This window comes from Festucalex cinctus, chromosome 3 (assembly GCF_051991245.1).
Source record: "Festucalex cinctus isolate MCC-2025b chromosome 3, RoL_Fcin_1.0, whole genome shotgun sequence".
NCBI lineage: Eukaryota > Metazoa > Chordata > Actinopteri > Syngnathiformes > Syngnathidae > Festucalex > Festucalex cinctus.
In genome coordinates, this window is record NC_135413.1 from 7,425,161 (window position 1) to 7,447,971 (window position 22,811).

Genomic DNA, 22,811 nt, shown 5'->3' on the forward strand with positions numbered 1-22,811 from the left:
TCTATTGATTGATTGAATTTTATTTTAATTTTCTTCTTCTTATTATTATTATTAATTCAATCTCTGGTGTAATAACCTTATTTATTGATTGATTGAATTCTTATTTTTCATTTTATTATTATTATTATTGTTATTATTAATTCAATCTCTGGTGTAATAACCTTATTTATTGATTGACTGAATTATTTTTTATTTTATTATCTGTTCTCATTGCTGCTTGGACATGTAAATTTCCCAGAGGGAGCCAACCCAAAGGGATCAATAGTCAAGTCTAAGTCTAACCCCGGGTTTTCACCGGATGCGGTTGCGGTGCGGTGCGTCTTGACTGCGTGCTCCGGACGGGTCAATTTTTTTGTCAATCCACACCGGCTCCGCACAGCTGCGGTCCGGCAGCTCCGTCGCCGCCCACTTCCCAACGTGTCTCGCGGGACCGCGCGCGCGCGATCATATGGCATTTCACAACGACAAACATACAGAATGTCTGTGCTCAACAGAGAAGCAGAAAGAGAGGTGGACTTCTTTTGATTTAACCTTTTCTTCTTCTTCTGCTATGAGATTCCATGCAGCATCCTTTTTTTGGTTGTCCTTGTAAAGTATATTAATAACGAGAGTCGGGTCAGTGCGGGTCCACTCTTTATTTCTTTCTTCCCCGTCCGGCTGCCGCTCAGTACGGCAAGCGAGACGGGCACAACAAGCAATCGCGAACATCAAACTCACAATACATTACAGTCCTTATAAAAAGGATGTGCCGTGTCATATATTATTTTGCGGTTTTCCACCTCCAATATAAACCTCTCCTCGTCCATGTTCGCTGGTGTCTAAACCGTGAATGAGCACATGGCCCGGCGACGCCCACGTCACGTTTTGCTGAAAAACTTGCGAAATAGGAGCTGGCGAGTGTTTTATTCTGAAAGGTAACCGGAAATTTATTTTGAAACTGCCTCGGTCTTCCTGTCCCGCTCGATGTGTTTTGTGCTAGCTTGCCATTTGCCGGAGGCCTACCGCTGCGGCGTCCGGCAAAAATAGAAAATAGGTCTATCCTTGCGGAAGGCTTGCGGCACGCCGCAGGCCTTCCGCAGTCGACACGCAACGCACCCGCAAGCGGTGTAAACTGCACCATTCGAATGAATGGAATCTAATTGCTTGCGTCGCCGGACCGCACCGCAACCGCACCGCAACCGCACCGCAACCGCATCCGGTGAAAACCCGGGGTAAGTCTAAATATTGTGAACATCATGACAACGATATAGTGGCAGTTAATATCACGATATCATGATATTGCCCTTACGGTTACATCCCTATTACATTAAAGTTTTTTTTTTCTTTCTTTTTTTTTTTTTTTTTTTAAAGGAAAAAAAGAAAGCCGTTTCTTCTTCGGTTGTTGCTTCAGGTCTTTCCGATGCGCTGCTGTTGATAAAGCTCCTCCATAATGCCGCAACACTGCAATTGCAGTTAAAATGTGTTCTTGCCGAGCTCAATCAACGCAGCTGGAAGTGCTATGTTGAGCGATATCAGTGGCTCAGGCTGGGGATGGGGAGCAAATTAGGTGGAGGTGGCTGCCTCTGAATTTTGTACACAGGAAAAACCCTGTGTGCTAAAACAGTATTTAAGCATGTTAAAGCTGATGTTATTTCTAATTTCAGATGCTATTTTGTCATCATAACATCTCATAATCAAAGATCATTTAGCCCTGCTAATTTGCAATGTGCTTTCACCGTGCTACTCTCAAGCTCTTTTCTTGATCAGAGCAGAAATTAGAAACACTTGACGGCAAGCACTGACCCTGCGACGAGAGTCCTCGATGGCAGACAGCATGGCGTTGTCCCTCTCGTTCTTCAAGAAGTCCTGTATAGAGACAGGATGGCAGGAAGAAGCGGGCCAGCCAGGCAAGTGATGCGAGACAGAGAGGAAGAGAAACAGGGAGAATGACATCTTAGCTTGGCAGGACAAAATGACATAAAAAAAAACGTGAAGACTTCCACAGAGAGAAATTTAACAGACATTTACTACGCGGGAGATAAGTCGCTTCTTATCAAGCATGTGTTGGGATTAGTGAAACGTACAGTACAGTTGCTATTTCATTCAGATGAAACGGCAAGTGTTTGCACTTTGAGCTGTGCTAATTCTCCACACGCCATTTTGCAATGAGACAGCAATCAGCACAGACTCCATTTTGACATCTTTGCAAAATGGCTTCCGCTGCAATACGTCCCTCCTTCTCCTGCGGCTCTCCTTAGGATACCTGTACTCTCATTCAACTTGATACCTTTTAAAGACAAACTTAGCAATCAGAAGAGCGTACGTTTGCAAGTGGCCCTTGCATAACAAATGCTGCATGCAGATGAGTAACCGGCAACACTCGGAAAATGCTGAAGGAAAAAAAGTCAGCAACCACAGACGAGCATATGGAGCGGCCATTTTGGGAAAGCATCAAAATGGCAGGTAGCTAATGTGCTTTGTCCTGTTTAACGTGAACAGAACTTTGAACCACTGGCTGTCTTATGAAAAACAAATGCTGATGCAGAACATCTTGAATGTACATATATGGTGAGCTTTTTTTTTTAAATAATATGGAGCTACACCAATGATAATATGGAAATGAAAAGTGTAAAGTCATTTTAGATGCACACAAAAAATAACTTTGGGGAGGTGCATAATTGATTAAAAAGAATTTGTCGACTGTATATTTAAAAATGGCAATTGGTTGACTTAAATGTACTTTTCCCCCCATATTGGCTGTCTCGGCTTACCAATACGCAACACAATGAGACCATCAGCCAGCTGATTCATTTGAAAGTGATCTAACTCCTTTCCTATCACAACATACTGGTATTTAAAGTCATGATTCATGTATATATCAGACAGCTATAAATGATGTCTATGTCAGGAATCAAGTCACCGAAGACCCTGTTTGGAATCCATAAACAAGTATATTTTTTCCATGAGTCATTGCTCCAAATCTTACAATTCATCATTTAGAACAAAATGATTATCTAATAGAGGTTAAACAAATGGTAGCATGAGTTGCATAAAGTCCAGTGTTGCATTATAATGTAAATAAAATAAGTAATGTGCTAGTTAAATGAACAAACGTGTCAATGTAGTTGAAATTGGGACGTTGTGTTTAAAAAAAAATAAAAAATACAATGATATGCAAATCATTTTCAACATATATTTAATTATACATTACAAAGACAAAATGTTACTACAAACTGATAAACTTTGTTTTTAGCAACTAATGATAAACTTAGAATTTTATGGCTGCAACACTTTCCAAAAAAAAGCTGGGACAGGTGGCGAAAATGACTGACAAAGTTGAGGAATTTCAATGCTCATTAAACACCTGTTTGCAACATCCCACAGCTGAAGAGGCTAATTGGGAAGAGGAGGGTGCCATGATTGGGTATGAAAGGACCTTCCCTGAATTGCTCAGTCATTCACAAGAGAAGTTGGGCGAGGGTCATCTCTTTGTGAACAACTACGTGACAAAATATTCAAACAGTTTTAGGACAATGATCCTCAATGTACAATTGCAAGGTATTTAGGGATTATTTCATCATCTACGGTCCATACCATCACAAATTCAGAGAGTCTGGAGAAATCAGTGCATGTAAGCAGCAAGGCCGAAGAAAATCAACATCAACTGCCCGTGACCTTCGATCCGTCAGGCGGCAATGCATCAAAAACTGACAGCAATATGTAAAGGATATCACCACATGGGCTAAGGAACACTTCAGAAAACCAATGTCAGTAAATTACAGTTTAAGCACTGCTTCCATAAGTGCCAATTTATAAACTTGAATACAAGTATGCAAAGCAAAAGCCATTTATCAACAACACCCATAAACGGCACAGGCTTCTCTGGGTCTGAGCTCATCTAAGATGGCCTGATTCAAAGTGTATGTGTGTTTTGTGGTCTGACAAGTCCACATTTCAAATAGTTTTGGGAAATTGTGAGTGTCGTGGCCTTTGGGCTAAAGAAAAAAGAACCACCCGAATTGTTATGGAGGCAAAGTTCAAAAGCCAGCATCTGTGATGGTATGGGGCTGTGTTTGTGCCAATGGCATGGGTAACCATTAACGCTGAAAGGTGCATACCGTATTTTCCGCACTATAAGGCGCACCACATTCTAAGATGCACCTTCAATGAATGACATATTTTAAAACTTGTTCCATATATAAGGCTCTACAGTAGAGGCTGGGGTTATGTTATGCATCCATTAAATGGTGCTGCGCTAAAGGTAATGTCAACAAAACAGGTCAGTCAAACTTTATTAACAGATTACAAACCAGCTTTCTGACAACTCCATTCACTCCCAAAATGAGTAAACAGCTGTTTTATTATTTTCTCTGAGGTAAAGTATTAGTATTAGCTAGCGATCCAAGATGGCGGGATCTTCTGCGCATGTGCGTCACCGATCGTGCAGGGTCGCCGATAGCGTCTTGACAGCGAGACCTGTTGCGGCTCAATATTGATCCATATATAAGGTGCACTGGATTATAAGGCGCATGGTCAGCTTTTGAAAAAATTGAAGGCTTTTAGGTGCGCCTTATAGTGCGGAAAATACGGTACGTTTTGGAGAAATCATATGCTACCATTCAAGCAACGTCTTTCTCATAGACACCCCTGCTTATTTCAGTAAGACAATGCCAAATCACATTCTGCACGTGTTAAACAGCGTGGCTTTGTAGTAAAAGAGTGAGGGTACTAGACTGGCCTGCAATACAAACTTGTCTCCCATTGAAAATGTGTGCTACATTATCAAGTGTAAAATAGGACAACAGAAACCCCCGTGTGTTCAATAGCTGAAGCTGTACATCAAGCAAGAACGAAAAATAATTCCACCGAAAAAGCTTCAACAATTAGTGTTTTGGGTTCCTAAATGCTAATTGAATACTGTTAAGTAAAGGTGATGTAACAGTGATTAACATGACCCTGTCCCAGCTTTTTGGGAAAGTGTTGCAGCCATTAAATTCTGTTTGATCATAAAATGTCTTTGCAGTGTATTCTGCTTCATATAAGTTGTGCTTGAAAGTTCACATACCCTTGGGGTATATAAACGTACGAGCCAAAATGTACAAAAGTTAAACGTCACTTAATGACAAAAAAATGCTATGAATCGTCACCCAAATTCACATGCACATCTCTACTCATGTCAATTTCATCTTCTGATAATATCAAAACAATTGCCGCCATATTTGGGATTTTATGGACATTAAGCCTTTTTCTGACCAGCCAGTTCACTCATAAGTTTACATAGCCCTAGTGTATGTACATTTTCAAGCACAACTGCAGTTGAACATGATTTGAAAATCATTGTACTCTATCCTGTTTTCATTTATGTTTAGGCTGAACCAAAATGAAGAGACAAAGACAAACATGGTTAGGAGGTATTTGATTGGAGCAGCCTTTATTTTGTCACAATTTTGCGGCCACTGAAATCAATACATCTGCAGCAGACACAAATTGCTCCTTCTCCACAAACGTCCTGAGGAGAGCTCAAGTTTTCTGAGTGTATGTATGAACCAAAGACGGAAGAGCCCATTATATTGTCGCTGTCTGATAATAGCTTATCTATTTAATAATTATGCCCTTTTCGGTGCTATTTGCTCTCCTGTCTATGGCAGACTGTATCATCTTGGTTGCCAAGAAGGATACGACAGCTATTTTTAAAGCCAGCAAGAGAGGATGCTCACTTACAGGGAAATGAGCACTCTTGGCCCCCTACATCCTCTCTCATCACCTCTCTTGTGTACCGTATAAAGGCCACCTGCTGGTTGATTTTCCTACCATTAGTCACATCTCTTCTTTGTCCAAGTCTTTCCATCATGTCACTGCATTCCTCCGACTCCCTCTACCTCGAAAACTGGGAATATAGGGAATATATTTTATATTCTTTTATTTTATATACTGGGAATATATTTTACTGTCAGTGACTAGATTGTCAAAAACTCAAGGGTTCTGTCACCACATTTTATAATGACTAATTTTACAATTAAGATTTGTTTTCATTACTCATAATTTACAAACAGGTCTTCCAACTTTGTTCTTCATATGTAATTATTTATTTTATTTTTAAAATATTCAGTTTTCCAATTACAGTCAGCATCATCTGTGTGACATCTTGATTATATGTGGTGCTTGCACTAACCATGGCTTAAATTCGATCCATGATCTGCTCTGTTGGTGAAAAACAATAGTAATAGCGTATAGACCATTTTAACTTGCTTGAAAAAAAAAAAGAGCCTGTGCATTAATTGTCCCGATATAGATGGGATACACTTTAGTGAACCAGTCTGCATACAAATTTTTTATTTTTTTTTTAAAACACGAGTTCTATCATCATCTTTGTCTCTGAATGCTGGCTAATTATTATTCCTGTAATTGTTGGAAGAGAAAATTATACATCTCTTATAGAAACAGGCAGTGCGAGAAGAGCTTCTCTTCCAGCCAGAATCTTAAGCAGCAGTGACACGTTGAGAAACACAGTAGTCTTTGCTGCATTCTTACTTCAAATCAACTGCAATAAGAAGCAGAACCATTTTTTGGTGCGGTTGTTTTGATGTCAGCTCAATTCGCTCTGCCAGACTTCAAGACCAAGACCAAGAAGACATTTTGGGTGTCAAACACATATTGACAGCATAGCCCTTAGCGGTGGCCAAAAGCACCTGATATACAAATCCTTTTTATTTGTTTTCCTCAACTATATGAATGCATTATCCAAGTTGGAAACCGTTAAACAAAAGAATAAAAACCAATGAATTCCTATCAAGTATCACGCTTCAAATGTGGAAAGTGGGAAATTGTTTTTAAAATAATCTGAGAAACAATGAAAGGGCATTAATTATCATGAATAATTTGGTCAGTACATGACGGCTAACAGTGACATGTTCATCTGTCCGACACTAAGCAGTTGAGACTGCCGATGCTTCAATTCTTCCACATATTCAGGTTGTCAAATAAAGCCAGTGTAAAGCAGAATATAGATCAAGTTAAATAAATAAAAAAGGAAAGCATGAAAAAACATATGACAACTGTCAAAAGGTCAACATTGTATTTCAGGTGGCTAAGGATGTATGTTTTCTGGATGCCCCACCCTTATATTGTGCAACTAACCACAGTGAGCATTCACAGCCAATTGAGTAAATAAAAGTCTACAAGCTTCACCAGCACAAATAGGGGGGGAAAAAAAAAAAAAAGACATATGCGCAGGTCAAAATAAGGGTGGATGGTCTTTAAATCAGTGAAAAATACAAGATATGGATGTTTCTGGCATTGTCTTTGTTAAGTGCAAATTTTGTGACTATCTAAAGAACATCAACAGTTTTCTTTGTAGGCAAAAAGTCTATTATAAAGAAGTACAACTTTAGAAAGTGATGCGTGGCTCTTCTCACGTTTGTTAACAGGCACACATTTGCTGGTTCACTGCGCTAGCTCATACAGGCCTTCTTTCATTGATAGTTGGTCTGCACCTGAAAGCGGCCTATCGTCGCTTGCAGGCAAATTCATCACCGTCACGAAATGTGTTACAGGGATATTCAATATACGAGTATGGTACAAGAACAGCATTTAAGCGTGAAAATAATGGCGGAACCACATGATCTGTGGGTGGCATCATGATAGTGATGCATGCGTGTTTTGCCCTCACTTGCCATGACACAAAGAAGTGCCCTGTGTGTGAAAGGAATAAACCACACACTATACATCTCCCAGTCGCATAACCATACACCTACATATATATGCAAGCACATGTGTTGATCTTGTCATAATACAATCAATGAGTCTTTACACTGTATTGAATTTTGTCAGTGACCAAAAATGTAATACAAGCAAAGAAAAGCACTAAGAAGACGGACAGATGAGATTTGTGTGAGACAAAGCAGATACCTGCCCGAAAGTGTGTGCATATATTCATGTGTGTGGGCAATACTCACTCATGCTCAGTGGCTGCCTGGCAGAAAAGAGGACATGTGTGAACCCAGACGAATTAAAAAAAAAAAAAAAAAAAAAATTGTGTCTTTTCTTTGTCTGTGCCCAGGGTTTCTGGGCTTTGACAACACAGGAAAGACCTGCGTCGCCTTTCGCTTTTTCCATCCCTCTGAGTCGTTCTGTGCCAGGGCGGTGGCAGCGGCGACAGTGGCCGCCATTCTGGGGCGTGTTCCCCATGCCCTGTCTGGCCGGCATGGCGGTGCGCCTGCAGCCCTTTCCGGTCTGAAAGCAGGCCAGTGACTAAACTGAACCGCGGAGAAGTGTGTGCAAGTACCACATCAAGACTCACTGGAGGTGGTTTTATTGTCAGAGGGCCATACCAACTGTGAAGGCAGACACAGGGGGGGATGCATGGGAAGGAACTATGGATTCATATAGGGTATCTGTTCATACCATCAGCTGACTCCCCCCCTCCCTTGCTCTTGTTCACACACTCCCTCACTTCATCTAAGCATCGCTGACAGCCCTCCGCCTCCTACCTTCCTCCATCCAACTCATTTTCTTCCTTTTTTATCCATCCATGCATCCTTTCTTCCATCCCCTCTCCTTCCTCCCTTTTTCAATGCAATTAGTAATGGATTTTTCCCCCCCTCGGTTGATGGCTTCCGACATCCTGTCTTGAAATGAGGCTAATCGTGCTCTTAAGGGTCATGTTTAGTTAATGAAGGGCTTCTGAGGCACATGGGTGGGGAGAGTTGGGTAGGGGGAGCACACAAAGCAAACATGTTACTCTACACACCACTTGTAGTCACACTCATTCACAGCGGCATATGGCATAGCTGGACTCGTTATATGCAAGCCAGCACAAGCTAGAGTGGCAAGCAGCACGTGCCGCACATGCATTCATTCATAATCCGGGAAGAGTGTAGGAGTGAGTAGCCGACAGTCACTGACACACATATACACAGAAGCAACGCATCTCACTCACATGCACACACACACATACATACATACTGTGTAGCTCTGTTCATGTGGCGCTACAGACACCCTTTGCTCAGCCAACTGGATTTGCTGCCATCAAGGCTGAAGGATGAGGGTGTATGTAAAACGACGATGGGGGTAGAGGTGGCGAGGGCAAAGGAAGGGAAAGGATGAAAATGGAATAAAAGAACAAAATCATGAAATTGAAAGAGCGTACAGGGGGAGGAAAAAAAAAAAAGAGTTGGTAAACAAGAGAATAGTGAGGACAGATAGAGCAGAGAAGACTGAGATGAGGACACAGAGATGCAATGAACTGCGGTCGGACGCCATTTTTCCCCACCAGCAACGCTCTCAGCATTCCACGCCTTATGCTTCGCTATCAGGTGCTCCATATTTCCTCGTTTTTCTTTATACCTCTCTCAAGTTTACTTCTCTGTACCATCAAATTATGTACTAGAATCATACAAAGAACTAATCAGCAAAAGCAATTAATCCATGACAATTGTATTTTCATTAAAATTTCTGATCGCTTTTGTAAATGTAGCTATTGGGAACGTCCGGCAGAGTCGCCTGTCAGAAAGAGTGTCAACCCCGAGGTAGATATTTCACTGCTGCCGTTGTTGAGGCAGCCGGCAAGAGTTGTGGCCACATCAGTGGTATCCAAACCAATTGCTCCTGATGCTGCGTCATCAGTAGGTGAATGGGTAATCAAAATGTAAGGCGCTTTGAGGGCCTTGTAAGGTGGAAAAACGCTATATAAATGAAGTGCCATTTACCAAGTGCCAGTGCCAAACTACGGCCCGGGGGCCATTTGTGGCCCACCGTCCATTTTTCAGTGGCCCGCGACATGTGCTAAAAATGGCATTTGACTCAGTTCAAATAAAATAAACAAAACAAAAATGTTTGGAGATGGTCAAAGTAAGAAGGGAGGGAAGGTATCGAAAAACAGGTGCCATTAAAGGTTATTTTCGTGAACTAAAACTAATGAAAAAAATAAAACTAACATTCAAAAAACAATATTGTTACCGAAATAAAATAAAAATGAAAATGCTTTTTAAAAAACGCAAACTAACTGAAACTACATTTTATGTTTACAAAACTAACTAAAACTAACTATAATTATAGCAAACGTCCTTCGTTTTAGTCTTTGATAATTAATCTAATGCATGAGCCTTTGGGGATGATTTTAAATGTGATTTTTAGCAGATTTATATTGATATAAACCGGAATAATGACGTTTGAAAGTATGTCACACAGAAGTGACGTCATCTAGCAGCAGCCAATAGAAAAGCACCTTCAGATGACGTTGCTCCCATTAGGGCTGGGTTTTGCCGCCAACCTCACGATACGATACGGATCACGATACAGGGGTCACGATACGATACGTATCGCAATACATATGTATCCCAATACTTGATCTTCAAGGCGATATCCCAATATATTACATTAATTTTCTTGCAATATATAAAAACAGTCATATGTGTACCTAAAGGATATGTTTATTATGCTGGATGACAAAAACGTTTTTGTAAGTAGCTCTTCTGGTTTACCACCTAGCGGCATGCCTGCTCTAAATGTGCACGCACTGCAGAGCAAGGAGCAGCTTTCACAGACACACCGGGAACATGTATTAATAGGCATGAGCCGATATGAGCAAAAATATCAAAGTATTAAAATTACAGCTCTAAAATGTGCTTATTTGAAATATTTCAGGAAATAAAAACAATTTTTTTCATGTAACACATTCTATTTCGTTTTTAAACAAAATATATGAAAATTGGTACATTAAGACACGTGCCATGTTAAGTTTATCAGTAAATAAATGTTGATATTCTTCCTTGCTTTCATTTATCTCAGCAAGACACAGTGTCCAATCACTGGTGAGCTATTTTTGCATTAATTGAAGGCAATTAACTTCAAAGACGCTGCTGGTTTTTATTTTTTAGGTACAATGCCAGCTGCAAACGTTAACTGCCTATTTAAAGTTAACGAGAAAATCGATTCTGACGCCTGAGTATCGATATGTGTATTGTAATGAGGCCCACAACGATATATTGCCGTATCGATTTTTTGAGCACACCTCTAGCTCCCATGGTGTTTTTCAAATATTGCGCACAAGTAATACACATAAATAAATAATAAAAATAATACTGAAACTAACAAACTAAACTAAAACTAAGCATTTTTAAATAACTAAACAAATAAAAACTAACAGAACCACCCTGAAAACTAATAAAAACTAACTAAAATGAAAAATTCCAAAACGATAACTCTACTGCCATATTAAAAATAAATTGGTTTATATATTGTAGCATTTTTCTAAATATGCAAAAGCACAAATACATTTTTAGGACAAAACAAAATTTCTCTTCATAACATGATGTGGCCCTTGTGCCCTTCTGATTTTCTGTATGTGGCCCTCAAATGAAAAAGTTTGGACACCCCTGCCATACATGGTGGCAAACACTGAACCGGTTGGTGGACACCAGTAGTGAGGGACGCCATCAAGCCGAACTTAAGAAGGAGCCCTGTCATGTATTTTTGACCACTGGAACTCCAGAGGCTGCCGAAGTGCAGAGGCCAAGCGTAATGCAACTCTGGTGGTCGCTACGGCAAGGTTTGGTGAAGCTACAGAGTACAGACTATGAACAGTGACTTGCGGATGGCTTCAAGGAAATACTTCAAACACCGATATACGTGGAACGTCAGATGACCAAACCTGGAAAACAGGTTTATGGACTTCTTGTGCATTGCGCGATGACAATCACAACACCGTATTGATGACAGGATAGTTTAAAAAAATAAAATAAAATAAAATAAAAAAAATCCTCTACCTGGTGGTCTGGTTTATACGGAGCCCCTAAGGTGACATGGTCGAGAAAAAAAAAAACAAAAACAAAACTTTGCGCTCCCTCGCAAAATATCTTTGCGTTCCCGCAATCTTTGCGAGTGAACGCAAAGATATTTTGCATCCGCACCAGGATTCGTTTGTGTGTATTCAGACCTGCACAAAAAGTCCGGACCAGCGTGGGAAATGAACTCTGGTCCGTTTAATGCGGACCAAACCGTGCAGGTCTGAATACACCCTAAGTTAATTTACATAATACATCATGCCTGTTCCAATACTACAGCTTATTTGAAAAGTGGGTGGGTTCAAACAAAAAGGCGCTCTCACCTAATTTATTTCACACATCTTAATGTAAAGACCATGAATAAAAAGCTGGAATTCTGAACTTTTGTCTATTATTTATCTTTTGATCTGAAAGAATAAGAAAAAATAAAAAGAAATTGACCTTACTGTTCCAATACTTTTGGAGGGGACTATAAACAATCATGAATTTGATTAGGTATTGTTATAAACAACATTACTAGGGAGTGGAGTGTGTGGATATTTTTTAAGCGACTAAGCGACTACCTTATTTACCTTTACAAACGTGAAATTTTGGCCACAGACTACACACCTCACTATTTCATCCAATTAGGCCTACTTATGTATTTATGAATTTCGTTGAGTATTGTTTCAAATCAGGGTCAGTGCAAGTTCAGGCAGGGCCATGACAACTTGGCCCATGAAAGGCTTAATATCAGACCCTGCCAAAAGTCTATCAACTAGTGTGAGGTAGATGTGATATCACCACACTGACATAATATTTATTTTTTCTAAAAGAAATTTGAGGTCAAATTTCAAAGTGCACAACTTCAGAGGCAATCACATTTAGAGGTTCTGCTGTATATAACAAAACCAAGTGACAATCAACAAAATCAAATGTTCCTCAGTTTTCCATTAAAACCTACTCCACAGAAACATGCACATAAGTAGTTAGTTAGTAAGCCAACGTTCTTAAACCCACAACCTGGGACTCTGAAACTCCACGTCTTTCTTAAGTAAAATCCTTTTTAATTTGTGTTCACTCAAACGGAAACATCATTTACACAGCAATTCCCTCGGTGTATGTGTATTTCACAAGAATCACAGAAGTATGTATTAGCTCACTCAAGCCTGACATACTCGGACAAGCATGCATGTAACACATGTGGGGACATTTACCGTGATGAATTGTACAACTCTAAACCATCCATACCAGCTGACACAAGGCAAGGGATTGTCAGAATAAATCAACAGATAACTAAATTTATGGTGAAAAAGGGCATATATTGTAAAGTTTGATCAATACCCGGTGTTTCCATTTTTGTTTCTAGTCTAGTATTTGCCAAAATAATTCAGTTTATCAGTTTTAATGTTCGTCGCCATGGTTGGGGCAGATGTGACGTCACGTCATTGACAAGCTGTCACTCGCACCCATTAGTTAGTATTGAGTGAGATACCAGATCACTTGCTGATGGATACAAGTCTGTCATCCAGACTTGATTATTTATTCATTCATTATTTAAATGGAAAGGATATAACATGACCCAGCTTCCAGCCTTCATGGCGAGAGAATATTTGAATACGCGACAGCACTCCCTCCCATCTCATATCGTTATCAGCAAACGGGTGTTGCCAGTCCCGGGTTGATGGACATTCCGTGAGTTTTGACTCTGAAGAGTTACGAGAATAACTCTGATTCGTCAAAAAAAAAAAGATAAGCTGTTTAATCGAGGAAGGCGGTTGAGCCGAGATGGCATTCAATGTGATGACGTACTTCGCGACTTCTCGCCTCATCGATGAACATGGCTGCTTGCAGTAGCTGTTGAGTCTCGACATACGTTCCTATTACAAGCACGCTTTAAACGGCCCATAGTATGATGAATGCATTTTAGTTGGGGTTTTCTATCAATAATATGCGTCCCCGGCCTGTCTATAATCTAACCTGGTATGAAAAATATCCGTCCGCGACTTCTTTAGCTTTCTCCTACTTTCTAAAATGTGTGCTTCAAACGGGCAGATTAAACTTCCGTGACTTGGTGACGTCAATAAGACACAAAAGTGCACTCGACCCAACCCCCTCAGGTTAGTGGCACCGCCTCTGGTCACACCCACTGAAATTCGAGCAGTCGCAGATCCTTTCTTTTACTCCCTCTGCACGCAAACAGCTCCGTGGAGAGCAATGGGGAAACGATCAGGAAAAAGTTTAACATTTTATTTTGATTTAATCTTCCTTCTTATCCTTTCAATTAGAGATGTGCCATATCATACCTTCGACCATATTATAGGTGCATTTTTAGTGCTTAAAGTGGGAGCGACAATTGTCGTGTGGAGGTTGTTTGGTTACAAAAGGTCAGATATGATCAAGCAGACTGTGGTTGGATAATACTGAAGGGGTCGCGTATCGTTTTTGCCAAGATACAATCCGCGGTGATTATTTTTCTGTGACTGGCAGCTCGACACCTAGTTGACGTGGCTTTGTAATGGTAACCGGCCGCGAAGTGGTCTCGATGAGACGGCTTGCACGTTGTGACCGCGCAGTGGCCTAAATGTGGACATTTGTGTTATTCATAACAGCTTGTAAATGTCTACAAGCTTTCACGGAAAATCTGATTCATTCAAGGCAAAATAACGCTCGTGGGAGAGTTGCCGGTTACGGCAAACTAATGCTACAATATTGTCTCTGTTGTAACGTTAAGCTACCCTTTCTAACTGTAAAACTTTATGCCACTCTTCAACATATTGAAATAGTTCTTAAGTGTATAAAACACGTCTGCCTGGCTCAAATTGGTACGGTCGTACCACATTGCTTTTGCTCGCCATGGCCAGTCGTTTCCATTCACAACATTAGCACATGGCTAGCGGAGCCGAAATCACAGCCCCTTCAAATCCAGAGAGACTGGTATGGGCTAGGTGTGGCCTGGTGCAGCTATTTACATAAAAGTGACATGCCCCTAAAACAGGTTGTTTGTAAAAGTGCTTTTTTTCCCCTGATTTGGGGACAGCAAAAATATTACATCCAAAGTCAATTTTGACGAATGCATGTCACAGACATGTCTTTTACACATTTGACAACTATTTCAGTATGTGGAAAAGTTGAAAAATATGGGACCTTTAATACAACCAGTGAATGTAACAAAAAATGTGTTTGGATGCAGTCTTTCTTCATCAACCATGTATATGTCTCCTTCTGAGCTCAAAGATACATAGAATTTAATATTTATATTACAGCTCTAAAATGACCTTTTTGAAATATTTGGGTAAATGAAAACGGCATTTTTTTACCCCCCAAAGTGAACACAATCTATTTCATTCAATAATCGGCAGAATCGATTTTTTTTTTTTTTTTTTTTTTTTTTTTTAGGATTCACACCTTGAGCATGGAAGAATGTTATACGAACAGCACATTAAGCCTTAATATTTTTATTTTAATGCTGTTCAAACATGAAACAGATTACAACCTCTATAAGACTGAAATTTCAGATAAATAAATAATACATTTTCATATAAATCTTACACTCTACAAGCTTACTGATTAGTATTTTCTAAATATGAATGGAAAAAAATCGCAACAATCGACTTATAAATTAGTATCGGGATTAATCGGTATCGAATCGTGACCATTCGTATCGGGATTAATCGGTATCGAATCGAATCGTGACCTGTGAATCGTGATACGAATCGAATCGTCAGGTACTAGGCAATTCACACCCCTAATATATATATATATATATATATATATATATATATATATATATATATATATATATATATATATATATATATATATATATATATTTTTTTTTTTTTTTTTAAGCACAACGTACATTAGCAGAGGAAAACCATGCCATGACTAAGCACCAGAGGGTGCTGGAACTGCAAAAATGGAATACAACCTCATCTCTTCTTTTTTGAGATTTCTTGGTTGTCTATTACGCACTGCTCTTGTAAGGTCTATCTATAGATTTTCAATGATGTTGAGGTCATGTGATTGTGAAGGGCAAGCCGATGGCAAAACCTTCAATTTATGCCTCTTGATGTAATCCACTTTGGATTTTCAAATTTGTTTAGAATAATGATCTATTTGTACAAGACATCCTCTCTTTAACTTCAGCATTTTCACAGACTTTAAGTAATATTTGCTGAAATTTTATTGAATTCATTTTTCCTTCTACTCGTGAAATGTTCCCTGTTGTATTGGCTGCAATACAACCACAAAGTGTGATTGATCCACCCGGGACCCACATGCTTAATAGTTGGAAAGAGGTTTGTTGAGAGATTATGTCCTCAGTTGGTTGTTTATATGTACTCATGTGTAATGTTGCACTTGTGCCACTGTGAGGTGCTCGAACACATTGTTCTTTTATCTTTCTTTTACTTCCGTGTTAAGCCAGAATGCTGTTGAGTGCAGACTGCTCCGCAATAAATACGCCATACTTGGCTAAAGAAACTTCATCTTTCTGTCATTCATTCATCCAAATGCATTGTTAAACTGCCAAAACTCAACAAGGTTCTTTTTATTTTAAAATTCTGTCCTTTTTCTTTTTTCTCCAAACGTAGGCTACATTTGCTTATTCCCGCCAAAATGTTGTACCTCATCGGTCCACTGAAGTTCAAAATACATCAGTCTGTTATTTCTTGTGAATACAAACACTGATTTTTGTGGCGAGGACGTACTATTGACATTTTCTTCTGATGACTCTACCATGAATACCATATTCATACAAGTGTCTCATGGTGGAATAATTGGCACAAACATCTTTACCAGATAAAAATGCATGAATGGCCTCTCGCTGTTCAACATTCAACAAGGAAATGGGAAGTAACTCTGCGAGAACAGAATTAACTGCAGCGTCCATTCATCTATGTTAGGTTTCTTTGTTTCCCCTGGCGTCTCTACTTCCTGGTTTCGTCACAGCTGCCTGCCCCGCCCTAAACAACACCTGATTGGTCCAACCTAAAGAAAAAGGTTGGTTGCGAATAAATCAGAGGAAGCAGTGCAAGATGTATTCTCCTATTATTTGTGAACAAATACCGTGAGAATTCAGCTTGCTGGCAAGGTTACAATTTAGCATCAGACAGATAAACCAAATAATAAAGAAATCTGCCGATAATAATAGACATGCCACGTTGGTCCATCTGTTGTGGTTGTTGCTCAAGTAGTGCCCAACAACTCAAACCCTCCCCTCTCCTATGTAGACTTGTACACGCGCACGCACACCCCAGCACCTCCCCCCCCCCCCCCCCCCCCCCCACACACACACACACACACACACACACACACACTGTGTTCGTCAACTTCCCTTCAATGTGTACTTTTGTTACTCTCCCAGCCATTACCCGTAGCGGCATATGTGGGTGCGTGTGAAAACTGTATTGTGTGCCAGACTGCCTGCATATCTCGTTGAGAATGACCAGTGGAGTTAGACGGTTATCTTAGCAATGTATTGCTACTCGCAGTCGTCTAGTGGCATAAGCGGCAACTTCCAGTAAGTCAACATACAGTGCTTTATTATTATGATTATATTAAGAGGAGAAGCTTGGTTAATGCTTATTTCATTGCTGGGCATAAAAAAAAAATTGCCTTGCAATGGCAGCTTTTAATTAACTTGTCACTCCATTGTTGCTGTATCATCCAAAAATGACCATATCACCACTCGAGATATCGTGTACATTTTTTTCGTCTACTACGCTCGTTAGTCTTGAATTGACAATAACATTTCAGTCTAAAACTAAAACTTAACTTACCTTGCTCTGGTTTCTTCAAGCACTGTATATGCATGTTTCCCCTAAAATGCTGCATCATTAATGACGTACTGCGACGGTACGCCATTGTTGTTTTACACAATTTGCAAATAACTATTTGTCCTCTCAATCTTCTTGAAATGGTCCCAAACTCTGGTTATTCTTTGTCTTTTGTTAGTGGAGTGCCAGGAGTCTTTTTTTTTTTTTTTTTAAACTTTCTCCTCCTCCATGTACGGTAGTTCGCAACACGCTCTGAGCGTAGGCATAAAAGGTCCGTGTGAAACATGGACCGCGGCGGCGCAAACATGGTTCTGAGCGGAGCGTCAACTTAAATTTTTCCAGTCGACCTAGTCAACTTGGTCGACTTTTTTTCCACAGCCCTAAATGCAAGCGACCTCATGTTGACAGAAGATGCATCATGACGACATGGCAGTCGCCAGTGTGGTCTTTCTTTACTATGTCACCCCAAAATGTTACTCTTGCAGTTTTTGTTGCATTTTTTTAAAACATGACATGTTTTGTTTTGGCAAACTCAAAATGAGTTACTTGTTGTCTTTGAAGCAGAGATATCAATAAAATTCAGCTTCATGCTGCTTTACACAATGTTTCAATGTCTTTGTACATGTTAGACTTATAGTAGGACTCAAAAGTATATTTGTATTCAAATTAATTTTTCAAACAATTGTCGGCTTATCAATTATCGACATCGGCACTTTCTAAATTATTGGTTTATCTGCGTCAGTTGAAAATTGTGCAAGCGTGCATCCCTAAATAATATTTAGAATTATAGACACTATATAGTATTTTGTTCTACCAGTGGATGAAGTACAGAAGTGTGTGGTCTTAGCATGTTGGCCAAAATGCATGTAAGCCCGTAGTGTTATAGGAAAAACTGCCAAATGTGCACTAGCAGTCAATCAGTTGGTCAGAAGAACACAGACTTGCATCCGGTGCACCAAGAAGAAGGAAAGATGGAAATGGGGAGAAAAAAATGGTCAAGGAAAAGAGTGAAATGTGATCAAGGGGTCCTACGAATATGAAGATAACATCTAAAATTGAGATAAATGAACTAAAATGCAAAGAGTAGAAATCAGAAAATATTACAAGCAGTTATTCCCGAGTTTAACTCAATCAAGTACTTTTAACTCAAGTCACGCATCAGCTTTTCTCATTATGGGAAAAAAATAGTCATAACAGAATGTAAGGAAATACAGTTCTTCCTTAATTGCAAAGGGGAGAGTAGCTTTTTTCTGACAGTGTACACACGCACACACAATAAGCACATGCCCATTTTTCCACTAAATATGCGTGTCGTGCCCCACATTAAAAACTGCTCAAGATCTAAAAAATCGACATGTGTACCCAGCTCTCGCACGAAGTGGGTACATAGCCTCTTAATTGAATCTTACTTGTATGTCAGTGTCCTTAACCGGCTCGAGGGGTTCGAAGGTAGCAGCCGCACTTAAACTATTCAGTCGATAAGCAGTATGACAGACGTCGAAACTGGGACCGAGGAGGAGAGTCCTAAAGTGTGGACAAAGAAATTGACCATAAGTGAATCTGAAGTCTGTGGGTGTGATGTCAGTCAGCCAAGTTAAAATTAATATGAAAATTATCCTTATTAGAGTAAAATTATCATAAGTGTATAAATTATGCAGAAAAACATCAGCAAGCTCATAAAACATAAACAATTTCAAAATGTCATTGAGCTACATTTATGTGCAGAACAATTCCTTACGCATTTACGTCGGCAATCCTGCGGTCATCCTGCGATATTCGGGTGAGCGTGCGTGATCGAAGTCTCTCCCCTGCCTGTTGGATCTCCTGAAGGTTCCTCTCAACGTGCGGAAGATGAGATACGGCCCCCATCTCTGTCTCTGCAGCCAGCTGCTCAGCCTGCTGCAGCAGATCGCTGAAGCCATCAGTATCCATGCCTCTGAAAGAATGCGCACACACACACACACACACACACACACAAAAAGACATTACATGATATTTCCAGGGAAAATAATAAAAACCAAGCTTGATTTGATGGCAATGTTTACTTTTATTTTAAAAATGTCCATACTTCCGTGTTTTATCATGCGTATCCTCATTAGGGTGATACAGCTGCAGCACATCCTCTTTTGGTTGTCAAACAATCACACTAATTTTGAATTACATTGTTAATCGGTGAGAATAGCGACTGTACGTCGGAGGACGAACTGGAGAGGAAGCGCCTCGGCAGCCTCGGGGGCCAAGACGGGGACATTCAACCTCCTCGCAAAGACTAAATAAACTTGAGTTGCGTTGAGTATGCCATGAATGTGCCATGCAGTTGGCATGTGAATGTGACCAGTTTAGGTTACCCGGCCATTAGCCCAGTGTCAGCAGTAAAAGGCTCCAGCTCACCCGCAACCCTAAAGAGGATGTAAGCTACAGAAAATGGGTGGAGGGATGAATGTTATGCCGACAAAAACATGCATCATCTGAGTTTATTACCAATAAGAGGGAAACGCATATCTTTGAGATGACCAAATTCAAATAACATTCGAATGAATTTGAAGTCCTGGCATTTGAAGTGGTAAGTAGTAAGTACCACTTATCACGGTAAGGTCAGGCATCTTCAACCCGTTCAGTCCGCATGAACTTTGATTCTCGCAGTCGGACATCCGGACATTTATGATTAGGGGTGTAACGATATCCAAACTAGTGTTGTTCCGATACCGTTTTTGGCCCCGATACCGATTCCGATGGCCGATACTGCAAAGCTGGCTGATACCGATACCATACCGATACCTAAGGTTTTTTTTCCTCAAAATGAAAAAGCTGTCCTGCCATTGGTTCAGAGCATTCCAGGGCCAATAGGATATCTTAGATCGGCATCCAGTGAACATGTCACATATCAGTGAATGTCGTGCACGAGCGAGACACAAGATGCTGCATCCAAAATCCTATATTAGCCTTGGAATTAATGGTATCGGCTAGGGGTGTTAAAAAAAAATCGATTCGGCGATATATCGCGATACTACATCGCGCGATTCTCGAATCGATTCAATAAAAAAAATCGTTTTTTTTTTTTTTTTTTTTTTAGAGCTCAGAATTGTTCATTCGGTAGTCTTACCGATTCAACGTCTTATCATCATTGCCTTTTTTTTTTGTGTGTGTGTGTGTCTGAATAGATTTTTAAACTTCCATTTTTAATGGAAAAATATTCAACAAAACGTCTGACTTCGGGTTAGGATTCACACCTTGAGCATGGAAGAATGTTATATGAACGGAACATTAAGCCTTGATATTTTATTTTAATGCTGTTCAAACATGAAACAGATTACAACCTCTATAAGACTGAAATTTCAGATACATAAATAATGCATTTTCATATAAATCTTACACTCTACAAGCTTACTGATTAGTATTTTCTAAATTTGAATGAAAAAAAATCGCAACAATCGACTTATAAATTCGTATCGGGATTAATCGGTATCGAATCGAATCGTGGCCTGTGAATCGTGATACGAATCGAATCGTCAGGTACTAGGCAATTCACACCCCTAGTATCGGCATGTTACTTGTGAGTACTCACCGATACAGATACCACTGTTTTAATGCAGTATCGGCGCCTCTGCCGATACCAGTATCGGTATCAGAACAACACTAATCCAAACATCACGATACGATATCACGATACAATATCACAATATGAAGGTCACGATACGATAATTATCACAATATTGCGGGGGTAGCGATATTTAAAAAAGATCACAATATTGTAAAAAAGAAAAGAGCTAATACTAAAAAAAAGAAAAGAAAAAAAAAGCACAATATTGTGCTTTTGTACATAACAGCAATGCATATAAACCACCTACAATCTCTAATAACAATATTGAGGCACTTACTTGCTAATGCAAGCACACACTTATCGCTTCACAAGCAAATTAGGTACGGGGAACTTCATCTGATAATTAGGATAGATTTTAAACATAGAAGGCCAAAACATCCCAAATGAAAATTAAATTGCACTAATAAACTAGCCACTAGAGGGTGCTAGAACTGCACAAATGGAAATCAACCTGACTTTTTTAACAGATGTGTTCCTTTTAAATATTGTGAACATGACGACGACGATATTGTGGCAGTTTTAATATCACGATATTGCCCTTATCGTTACATCCCTATTTATGATGTCACCATATGATGTACATTGCCAATTACAATGTGTGCAGAGTTTGTAAGATGAAACAGTGGGTTGTACATTGCCCAATTGCAATAAGATTGTGTGAGTGTGCGCTATTTTGAGCAACATGGGCATGAGTATTGTGTATGACAAACAGTAAGTTGAAAGGTCCTCATGTTTGATATTGGACATACTGGTTGCATTTGGAATCTTATCTTTTTATTGTTGCTGGAGATGTGTGTTTTTTTTTTTTTGGGGGGGGGGGGGGGTAAATTTACAAGAATAAAGTCGAACAGTAAATGGTACTTAAATGCGTTTTATCATCTATTTATTTTCTCCTATTATTTGCAATGGTAGAAACAACTATGGATACATTTTATTTCACAATTATGAGGACGACACACCTGAATATTGAATTAAATAAACAGAAACGTCAGAATATCAGTGCACTGTAAACACTAGAAACACAGTATATACATGTTTGGTTAATAAAAAAAATATAAAGACCTAAGGTAAGCAGGGCTCACTTCTCCTTAGTCTTTGTATGGTCTTTGTATTTCCAAGTCAATGCATGCTAATTTTGAGTTTTATCCCCCTGGCGTCTGTCAGCAAAGTCTCATGAAAATCAAAAACCATGCAGAACGAATTTTGATGACCAAAGTAGGCAAAAGCAAAACACAGCTGAAAAGTAAGAATTGCAGTGACGATGTTGACAAGCGCTTGCCCCCTTTTCATGATCGCCGTCCACACGAGATCACGTGATCGTGACGTCACGCCGACTACGAGCTGGGAGTCCTTGGAGCTGCACTATATCCGCACGTGTATTCAAAAGTTGTCAAAACAATCAAGTACTGTAAACTTTAGAATGTATTTATCTGATTTCACATCTCACTTTATTTTTAATTAACCTTTACCAATAGCAAGGTAAATAAAGTAACCTACAACTATAATGAACGATTACATTATACACATCTACTGTGCCAGGGTCATAAGTACAGCACATCACAAACTTGCCCTCAGATGTCAAATGAAACTGTAGATTAGCCTCGATGAGAACTAAACCTTCGAAAGCCGCAGTGCTGTGTATTCAGACCAGAAAAGTCCTTAGTCCGCTTGTTTGGTCCGGACCAAAAG

At 39.7% G+C, this 22,811-nt stretch overlaps 1 protein-coding gene across 5 annotated transcripts in view; it reads right to left on the reverse strand.

The window, feature by feature from the left end:
* Positions 1–22,811, reverse strand: part of nup93 (nucleoporin 93) — a 50,237-nt gene that overhangs the window by 26,259 nt on the left and 1,167 nt on the right. For 2 of the 5 annotated variants that reach the window (XM_077515612.1, XM_077515613.1), the window contains exons 2-4: positions 19,260–19,460; positions 18,931–19,045; positions 1,783–1,845 (exon numbers count right to left, since the gene is read on the reverse strand). In XM_077515612.1, the coding sequence (XP_077371738.1) occupies positions 1,783–1,845; positions 18,931–19,045; positions 19,260–19,453 (372 nt within the window). In that variant the 5' untranslated portion in view covers positions 19,454–19,460. Of the gene's footprint in view, positions 1–1,782; positions 1,846–7,934; positions 8,261–18,930; positions 19,046–19,259; positions 19,461–22,739; positions 22,805–22,811 lie in introns of those variants that run through there. The other 3 variants (XM_077515614.1, XM_077515611.1, XM_077515615.1) reach the window with 3 other exon arrangements.